The sequence below is a fragment of the Chrysochloris asiatica genome, unplaced genomic scaffold (assembly GCF_000296735.1).
Source record: "Chrysochloris asiatica unplaced genomic scaffold, ChrAsi1.0 scaffold00299, whole genome shotgun sequence".
In the NCBI taxonomy this organism is placed as follows: Eukaryota; Metazoa; Chordata; class Mammalia; order Afrosoricida; family Chrysochloridae; genus Chrysochloris; species Chrysochloris asiatica.
In genome coordinates, this window is record NW_006408817.1 from 2,662,881 (window position 1) to 2,673,553 (window position 10,673).

A 10,673-nucleotide genomic window follows, 5' to 3' on the forward strand; every position below is an offset into this window, starting at 1 on the left:
TTTTATATTAAGTGATGTTGTAAATATCCAAATGGCTCTTGGCAGAAAAAACGTTCCCCACCCTGTTGTAAGCAGAAAGAAAGAGGACAGATCATACATGGATTTAGGACTAAGGTTCCAATAAATGTTTGTTGAGAGACAGGTGTAAGTCAAATGTAAACAGATTTTCTTATAATGTGTGAATATGGCTCTCTGTTTCTTCATATGTAAAATGGAGCCCTATATCTAGCACACATAATTGTTTAAAGAATAATGAAACCCAAACATGTAACGACTGTACAACAGGCACACAGGAGATGGTCCACAATGCTCTCTTCCCTTGTATTCATGGTTCTAGTCTCTCCATTTATTAAATAGTAACTGTCTGGGTGACCGTCCTGGCTGGTGATTCTCATAGGACAAGAAAGAATATCTAATGTACAACCTATGAGTCCTACACACGAAGCCCTTTGGTTCCAGTTAGAACCTGGGCCTACAGGTACACAGTGAATGGCTACAATGACTCCTCTCAGTCATCCTTGAGTTTTTACCTCGTCTCTGTAATCTAAATTTAGGTTCTTTTCTTTAGTGTCCTGAGGGAATTCTGTATTGTCTAGCCTGAGGCACTTTCCCAGAATCACCTCAATTTTATTTGGAGGGAAATGGTAGGGAACTGACCGATTTGATCTTCTGAGGTCAGTCAGAATTTAGGTGAGCCTTCCAATATTAAGACAATCCCAATATTAACCTCTACATTTAAGACAGAACTACAAGAACTACAGGGTTCTGATGGTAATTACAGCTGAGGAACTTCAGCTGAACTGATGCTAAGTCTCAAACGGAAAGGAAGTCCTTTGTGGAACCAAATGTCATTCTTTTCTGTCCTCCCAATCTGATGTTCCGTACTTCATGGTAGCTAGTATTTCCCAAGAAAAGATACATGTTCCTTACAGTTTCTTAGGTTTGGTCCTTTATTAAGATGTACTATAGATTATATATTTCACTTTGCTAGTTGTGGTGCTTAAAATTTTACCATTAGAAATTAAACTCTGTTCAGAATAAAAACAGGCTTTTCTGAATTAAGGGCTGTAGGCACTTTTAAGTTTGCTGCAGTTTCTCTGACACAGGCTGTTGTTGTTGTAGTTAAGTGCTGTTTAGTCTGTTCCGACCCATATTGAGCCTGTATAGGATTTCTGAGGAGCAGCTGGTGAGTCTTAACTGCCGACCTTGTGGTTCCAACCGACTTTACAGTCCAGCACACTATTTATTCTTTTGCATTCCTACGTTATTTATTCACTTTATCATATTTCAAAAATGTATTTGAGCTGGGCACCACAGTCAACACTGAATATAGGGTTAAGAACAAAATATGCAATGAATGTGCTATCAAGGAGCCTACATACTGGTGAGGGCAAAAAGACCATATATGACCATGGTGTTAACTACCATGCAAGAAAATCAAGGCAGGATAAGTCGAATAGGATCTGATGGCAAAAAGAACATCAGCTTCTGAGGAATTTACTTTAGACACCGCTGTCAGTTAAAGTTCATTAATTATTAAAAGAAAAGATCAATACACAAAAACAAATAAACCATTAGAAACAGCTAAAATCTTTTTTTTTTTTTTTTAAAGCTCATTCCTCAGGGTTAAAGGTATCTAAAATATAAAAAAGCCAATTAAGTTTAGGCAGAGTTTGGAAGACAGGCCTGGACATCTGCTTCTGAATGGTCATAGCCTCATGACCCCTCCTATAGATTGAAGTTCAACTCTGCAACGCATGGAGTTTGGCAACTGGTTTGCTTTGTTCCTGTTTATAGCAGTTATCCTCAATCTTTTTTTAAATGCTTTTATCATCACCTAACATTCACCTTAGATAAACCAAAAGACAACTCAGATTCTCAGGAAATTCATCAGAGGAGACAGGAAGTATAATATAAAAGGAAATTAGCCAAGGCAGGGCAGGGCAAGGCTGACCAGAGATGTTACAGTTAAACATTAAAAAACAACAACAACAAACAAAAAACTCCAAAGCCATTTCTATGGTATCGATTCTCACTCATGACCACCGTATGTGTTACAAAGTAGCACTTCTCCACAGGGTTCTCTTGCACTATAGTGGTTACGAATCTGGCTGCTAATCTCACAGTCAGCAGTTCAAAACTACCAGCTGTTCCAAGGGACAAAGATTAGGCTTTCTGCTCCTGTAAGGATTTACAGCCTCGTAAACCTGTTACAGGGTTGCTTATGAGTTGGAACCAACTCCACGGCAAATAACAACAAATCTTTATGGAAGCAGATTGCCAGGCCTTTCTTCCACCCCACTTCTGAATGGGTTCAAACTGCCAACATTTGGCTTAGTGGTCGTGGTGGTGAGCTGTTGAGTCAGTTCAGACTCATAGAAACCCTATATAGGGTTTCTGAGGCTGTCAATCTTTATAGGAGCAGAAAGCCTCTTCTTTCCCCCATGGCGCGACTGCTAGATTCCAACTGAATTTGTGGTTAGCAGTTCACCTTGCAACCCACTCTGCTACCAGAGTTCCTTTTTTTGGGTTACTAGCCAAGAGGGAACTATTTGAGTCACCCAGGAAGCCCACACAGACAGGATTTAATAAATTCCACTTTGTATTAAGAACAAAAATGTTTAATTGGAGTTTAAAAACCACTTAACTGTCCCTAGGAATTTAAGTGTTACTTAACTGCTTAATTTCCTCATTTGTAAAATGGGGGTTAAAATGTCTAGCTCACAAGTTTTTGAAAATGTAAACAGTGTAGCAAATGACACAGTCCAATTATTGATACAGAACAGGCACTCAATCATGTTCACTACGATCATTAAATATCGTTTGTTTACCTTAAGCGTATGTAATTGTTTACTGACTAATTCTTTAAGATGCTTTTACACAGCTGAGCCTTACAGCCTCCTATACTCTGCCATTTAAAATCTGTCTAATGGCATTTGGTTTTTTTCTCTAATGGGGAAAAAAATGACAAATTCCTACTAAAATAGGTAAACACTGCAAGAAGCAAACCGATTCCCAATTTAATTAACTGCTTAATTTATTTCCTATTATAATTATTTTTATTAGCAAATCTATAGTACTTTTATAACGAAAACATTTTTAAAAAAAACAAAATGAGTCACAGTGTCATACTGGTCTTTCTAGGGAAGAAATAAAATGTGGGGAAATTATATATTATATTTTCTAATTTTCACAACTGACATCATTTTCTGTCTTCACACCCTTATTAATCACTAATACAATTGTTAAGTTGTTTTGTGTGTGTGTGTTGTGACCTTTCATTTCGGGGTTTACTTTTTTGAAGAGTGTTGACGGCTCGCACGGTAGCCAGAATCCTGGGAGAGAGGAACCGTGAAATGGGCTGCTGCATACCTGGTCAAAGTTCCCTTCCTTTTCCACCTCCGTGGGGTGGTGTGGTTGTTCCAGGCCCTTAATCGTCCCAGCCAATTTCTCCTCTTCAGGTACACTGGGGTGGAGCGCCCCAAGTACCTGGGTGAGGCACTGCAAGGCCAATTTACAGATTTGAGGAACGCCAAGTCGTACTCTTTCAGGTCTTCTTTTACAAATATTTATGGGGGTCATGAACCCTTTAAAAGTCTAATAAAAGTGAAGGACGCTTTCTCCCAGAAAAAAAAAAAAACGGTCATACACACCAAAATTCTGAATAGAAATGCAAAGTGTTTATAGGCTCCTGGTGCCTCATTAAGTCTCCCTGTGCCAGTCAGGCGTGCATATGGGAGTGGGGTGGGGTGAAAACCTTGGAATGAATTATTTGGCATAAATATATGTGCATTTAATATACACAGATACAGATATGACAAAGCTGAGTTATGAGAAAAGAGTGCTTTCTGCAACTAAACCGGTCTGAGTCCAGAGTCGAGATGGGTCATCTAAAAGAGCAACAGGTGGGCAGAACCCCAGGTTCCGCACCCCCAGGAAGTAGCGAGTCCGAGCCACAGGGCGATATGGGGTGAGGGAGGGACCGGGGGAAGAGTGAGGGGCAGGGTCGGGGCGGCGCAGGGGGCGGCGGGACTCCACTCACCATTGCCCACGAAGCTCCGGCCCTTCCGGGCTAGGGTCTGTTGCACCTGCTCCTGGATCCGCAGGCTCTTGGCTGCCTGGCCGCTGCGGCCGCTGCTCCCCACCAGCCTCAGCTTGGCCTCGGAGGGCAGGGCCAGGCTGGAGCTGTCCAGTTGCCCCAGGATCTGCTGACCGAGAACTGTGCGGATATATCCACACTCAGCTGGGGAGCCGGGGGCTGCCATGGGGCCGGAGGGGCTACGGAGCAGCTCACCAACCGCGAAACCAGAGCGCAAAGCAGTGGCGGAGTCGGGGGCGCGGGCTGGAGCCCCGCCCCGCCCCTCGCCTGGGTCCCGCCCAGACCCCGCCCCCTGTCCGTCCCCCTCGCGGGTGAGAGGTCCGGACCCCGAGCGCCGCCTAGAGTCCGACGCCCAAACTCCCTTGGGGCGAGGGGCGCGCCTTCGGCTAGGCACGCGCACTGCGGCCAGGGTACTGGTTTGAAGGTGGCTGCACGCTATGATACCCACTTCGCGGAGGCGGAGAGAGGGCTCGAACGCTGGCTGGTCGTTCACACCTTCTGTATCACCTCGGAGCCTGCCTGCCAGGACCGCGCCCTCCCGCTGTCCTTATATTGCTCGGCCTCGCCCAGCGCTAGGAAAGGATGTGATTTCCGTTTGATTGCAGGAGGAGCCGCCCTCCAGGCAGGCCTGGAGAGTCACCTCTGTTCTTGGGCCAAGGCTTGCCTCGGGGATTCCCGAGTAAGCAGTTTATCTGGTTATTCAGGCTTTGCTCCACTCTCTTAGAAACGTTTCGGGATTTTTCTGAAACTGAGAGAGAGAAAGGGCTATTTGGTCAGTATAGTATTAGGGAAAATTGCCAAGAAAATGACTTGTGTGAATTGAAAGACTTCAAAAAGTTTTTTTTTTTGTTTTAATTCCTTAGTACAACTTAGGGACTGTGTACTTTTTGCACAGATGCTGTCCCAGAAGCATATGTTCTTCCTCATTGAGAGCTTCTGTTTTCTTTAGCAAATACACAAATTGTACCCAATGCACTCTTGTTCACCCACTCGGCTCTTATGAACACACCCACGCAGAGAAAATTCAATGAGAGGCGCAAGGAAGAGCAGCCTTTAACTAGGTGAAACTTTTTAATAGTCCTGCTAACTGACGTTGATTAAATACTCTTATGACAGGTTCTTTGTAGGGGTAGGAGAGGCGTGGAAGGGGCCCCCTGACTTTCAATCGCCTCTTCCACAACTTATATTTATCATGCTATTAATTATGTTTCACACGCAGTTGAATACTGAGAACTTGAGAGCTAAGCTCAACAGAATGGGTTACTTGACCTCAAAGTTTACAACCTAGGCTACTTGTCCTGATTTTCCTCTTTGACCTTGAGAGGCAGAAAGAAAAATGTCTTTCACAGGTGTTAAGAGAATCTTCCCTTTGATTGCTTCAGTTTGTATTCCCTCAAATCACACAACTGCTGCAAAAGTCCACTTATTCTAGTGTGGCTATAGAACAGTTTACCCCATCCCATTTTCCTACCTACACCCTTTACCATTGTATGTAGTTGTTGTTCTTAAGTGCTGTCCAGTGGATTCAGACTCATAGTGACCTTAAGTAGAACAGAAGGAAACACTGCTGGGTTCTGCGCCATCCTCACAATCATTGTTCAACTTGGGCCACTTGCTGCTGCCACTGGTTGGGCTCTTTCTTGTTTTTGGCAACCCTCATTCTCCAGGGACTGGTCCCTCCTGATAATATGTATGAAGTATGAAAACTGGACCAATAAACAGCATTCTTATTAATGGAGAAAAGATTGAAGTTGTCAAGGACTTCATTCTTCTAGGATCAACTGTCAACACTCGCGGAAGCAGCAGTCAAGAAATCAGACGACGTATTGCATTGGGCAAATCTGCTGAACAGGAACTTTTTAAAGTGTTGAAGAGCAGAGATGTCAGCTCTAGGACTAAGGTGCGCCTGACCCAAGCCATGGTATTTTCAATAACCTCATATGGACGCGAAAGCTGAACAGTGAATAAGGAAGACCGTAGATGAATTGATGCCTTTGAGCTGTGGTGTTGGAGGAGAATACTGAAAGTGCCGTGGACTACCAAAAGAACCAATAGATCTGTTTTGGAAGAAGTGCAGCCAGAGTGCTCCTTGGAGGCCAGGATGGCTAAGCTTTGTCTCTCCTACTTTGGACACATTGTCCGGAGAGAACAGTCGCTGGAGAAGGATGTCATGCTGGGTACGATGGAGGGTCCGAGAAAAAGAGGAAGACCCCCAACGAGATGGATCAGCCAGGTGGCATCATTGATGGCATCAAGTGTGGCAATGGTAGTGAGGTTGGCCCAGGATTGGACATTGTTTCGTTCTGCTGTGCATGGGGTCGCTATGAGTCGGTTCCAACTCGATGGCACTTGACAACAACAACATGAAAGATGAAGTCTCCCCATCCTGGCTTCTTAAGGAGCATTCTGGCTGTACTTTTTCCAGTACAGATTTGCTTCTTCTCCTAGCAGTCCTTGGTACTTCACTGTTTTTCTCCAACACCATCGCTCAAATGCACCAATTCTCTTATTCATTGTCCAGCTTTCACATATTGAAAATACCATGGATTGGGTGAGGCATCCTTTAGTCTTCAAACTGACGTCTTTGCTCTTGAACACTCTCAAGAGGTCTTGTGCAGCAGATTTGTTTGATGCAATTTGCCGTTTGATTTCTTTGACTGCTGTTTTCATGAATGTTCATGACTGATTTGAGATAAAAGAAGTCTTTGACAACTTCAATCTTTTCTCCATTTATCATGATGGTATTTACTGGTCCAGTGGTGAGGATTTTTGTTTTCTTTACATTAATGTGCAAACCATACCGAATGTTGTGGTCTTTGACCTTCATCAGTAAGTATTTGAAGTCCTCTTTGCTTTCAGCAAGTAAGATTATATCATCTGCATATCTCGGGTTGTTAGTGAGACTTCCTCCAATCCTGATGCCAAGTTCTTCATCATTTCATCCAGCTTCTTATATTATTTGCTCAGCACTCAGATTGAATAACTGTAGTGAAGGAATACAACCCTGGCACACAACTTTCCTGGTTTAAATCATTCAGTGTCCCCTAGTTCTGTTTGAATAACTGCCTCTTGGTCTGTGTTCCAGAATACTCATTTTCTACAATGCTGTCCATAGCTTGTCATGATCCACTCAGTCGAAAGCCTTTGCATAATCAACGAAGCACAGGTAAATATCTTTCTGATATTCTCTGCTTTCAACCATGATCTATCTGATATCAGCATTGTTCCACATCCTCATCTGAAGCTTTCGCAGTTCCCTGTCAATGAATTGTTGCAGACATTTAAAAATTATCTTTAATAACATTTTTCTTGCATGTGATATTAATGATATTGTCTGATGATTTCTGCATTCTGTTGGGTCACCTGTCTTTGGAATGGGCACAAATATGGGTCTCTTCCAATCAGTTGGCCAGGTAGCTGTCTTCCAAATTTGTTAGCATAGATGAGTGAGTGCCTTCAGTGCTGTATCTGTTTGTTGAAGTACTTCAGTTTGTTTTCTAACAATTCCTGGAGCCTTGTTCTTTGCCAATGCCTTAGTGCACCTTGGACTTCTTCCTTCAGGATCACTGGCTCTTGACCAAATGCTTCCTCTTGAAATGGTTGGAACATCGTTCATTTCTTTTTGGTATAGTGACTCTTTGTATTCCTTCTATCTTCTTTTGATACTTTCTGCATCATTCAATATTTTGCCCATAGAATTATTCATTATTTCAAGTCAAGGCTTGACATTTTTCTTAATTTCTTTCAGCTTGAGAGATGCTGAGCATGTTCTTCCCTTTTGGTTTTCTAACTTCAGGTCTTTGCACATTTCATTACAATAGTTGACTGTGTCTTCTCAGGTTGCCCTTTGAAATTCTCTGTTCAGCTCTTTTACAGCCTCATTTCTCCTATTTGTTTTAGCATCTCTACTAGAGTCTCTTCTGACATCCATTTTGGCCTTTTCCTTCTTTCTTGTCTTCTTAATGACTTTTTGCTTTCTTCCTGTATGATGTTCTTGATGTCACTCCACGACTCTTCTTGTCTTTAGTCATTAATGTTGAATGCATCAAATTTACTCTTGAGATGATCTCTGAATTCAGGTGGAATGTTCAAGGTCAAATTTTGTTTTGATTTTCTTCAGCTTCAGCCTGTACTTGTATATGAGCAATTGATGGTCTGTTCCAGTCTGCCTCTGGCCTAGTGTTGACTGATAATATGGAGTTTTCCATCATCTCTTCCAACAAATGTAGTCAATTTGATTTCTGTTTATTCCATCCAGTGGAGTCCTTGTGTGTTGTTGTTGTTAGTGTCATTGAGTTGGTTCCAACTCATAGTGACCCTATATAGGACTTCCAAGGAGCAGCTGGTAGGTTTGAACCACTGATCTTGGGGTTAGCAGTCTAGTGCTTACCCTAGTTGTCTTTTATGTTGTTTAATAAAGGTATTTGCAATGAATTAGTCATTGGTCTTGCGAAATTCTATCATGCGATCTCCAGGTTCCATTCTATCACCAAGGTTATATTTCCCAACTGCTGGGTCTTCCTCTATGTTTCCTCTTTGCATTCCAATCTAGTAATTATCAGTACATCTTGAGTACATGTTTGATGAATTTCAGACTGACACATTCCTTAATTTTATAATCACTGGTTTTAGGATTAGTGTATAAATTTGAATAATAGTGGTATTAACTGGTATTTCTTTTAAGGTGTGTGGATATTATCTTATCACAGACAGCATTATACTTCAAGATAGATCTTGTAATGTTTTTCTTGAAGATGAATAGGATGTCATTTCTCTTCAATGTGTCATTCCCAGCATAGTAAACCTATGATTGTCAGATTCAAAATGGCCAATACAAGTCCATTTCAGCTCACTAATGCCTAGGATATCAATCTTTATGTGTTCCATTTCATTTCTGACAACTTCCAATTTTCTTAGATTCATAATACATTTCATGTTTTGACTATTAATGGATAATTACAGCTATCTCGTCTCCATTTGAGTTGTGCCCCATTAACAAATGAATGTCCTCAAATGTCCTCATAGTCACATCTACTTTGAGGAGACAACTCTTCCCCAGTAGTATTTTGAGTGACTTCCAACCTGAGGGGCTTGTCTTCTGGCACTATACCTGACATTTTTCTGGTGCTTTTCATCATGGTTTAATAGAGTTCTACTGCTATTCATAAGGTTTTCAGTGGCTAAACATTCACAAGTAGGTAGCCTCTCCTTTTTCCTAGTTTGTCTTAGTCTCCAAGTTCAGTTGAAATTTGTTCACCATAGGTTTACCCTCCTGGGATTTAAAATACCAGTGGCATAGCTGTGAGAATTACAGCAACACTCAAGCTACCATAGTACGACAAACTGACCGATGAGTGAAGGACACCATTATATAATAGTTGTTGTTGTTGTCAAGTGTCATCAAGTCGATTCTGACCCATAGCGACCCTGTATAGGGTTTCCAAGGAGCAGCTGGTGAGCTTGAACTGCCAACCTTGCAGTTCAAACAGATTTGCAGCCTGACACATTAACCCACAGCACCACACCAGGACTCCTACACACACATAATGCACTGGTATCTTCCCTTCTTACATGAGCTTATTGGAGTGCAGAGGAAATGAAGGGGCCAGAAACCCAGACAACCAGTCACATGGCTGTTGTCGTTGTTGTTATGTACCATGGAATCAGTTCTGACTCATAGTGACCCTGTACAGGGCTTCCGAGGCTGTAAATCTTTATGGGAGCAGAAAGCCTCATCTTTCTCCCGCAGAACTGCTGATAGTTTCGAACTGCTGTCCCTGAGGTTAGCAACCCAATTCGTAACCACTATGCTACCAGAGCCATGTGGAATATAAAGGGGCTTCAAAAAGTTTATGTAAAAAGGAATTTAAAACTTATAGAATTTTCCTATAAACTTTTTGAAGGCCCCTGGTGTACTGTTTGAGTGGGAACCAGGTGAATGGCAAAGTCTTGGAAGCAATTTCTTTATTCCTGGAGGACTAGTCTTTAGGTAAATTATACCTTGTGTAAAGCTCAGTTTTGTAGCCAGATGTACACATCTAACGACGATGCTTCCATTTTGTTGAAAAGAAAGGGATGGGACAAAGTGAAAATGCTTATAGAGAATTTAAACAATAAACTCTGTTCTTATCTTCCTCCTTCCTATCCCCCTATCCACCCTCAAGCCTCTTCAGGCAACCCAGGAGTCTGCTGTTTTCGCAGGCAATTTCAGTGTCTTCCCCACTGCTTTTGCTAGGGTATTCCTTGCTTTTGCCTGGAGAGACATGATTTACAAGATCAGCTCTGTCGCATTTTAGATTCTTCTAGGAGATTGGAGAAGAATGTTTCTAATTTATTTTAATGAACCACACTTCATTTTCTTTTTTTTCCCTCTCAAACTATTTATTAATTTTTATTTGTAATACATTGTATTGATTATCCTTTTGTTATTATTGTTAGTGCCTTCAAATTGATTCAGACTCATAGGCACCCTGTTCACTACCCAGAATGAAACACTGTCTAGTCCTGTGCCTTCCTCACAATTGTTATGTCTGAGCTCTTCATTACTGCCACTTTGTCAATCTATCTCATTGGG

The 10,673-nt window shown here is 41.9% G+C and overlaps 1 protein-coding gene across 1 annotated transcript in view; it reads right to left on the reverse strand.

Annotated features, from left to right (window-relative positions):
- PKP2 (plakophilin 2) overlaps positions 1-4,289 on the reverse strand; it is a 121,987-nt gene extending 117,698 nt beyond the window's left edge. Inside the window, exon 1 of the mRNA XM_006874766.1 lies at positions 4,043-4,289. Coding sequence (XP_006874828.1) covers positions 4,043-4,265 — 223 coding nt within the window. The 5' untranslated portion in view covers positions 4,266-4,289. The remainder of the gene's footprint in view (positions 1-4,042) is intronic.
- Positions 4,290-10,673: the final 6,384 nt, after the last annotated feature.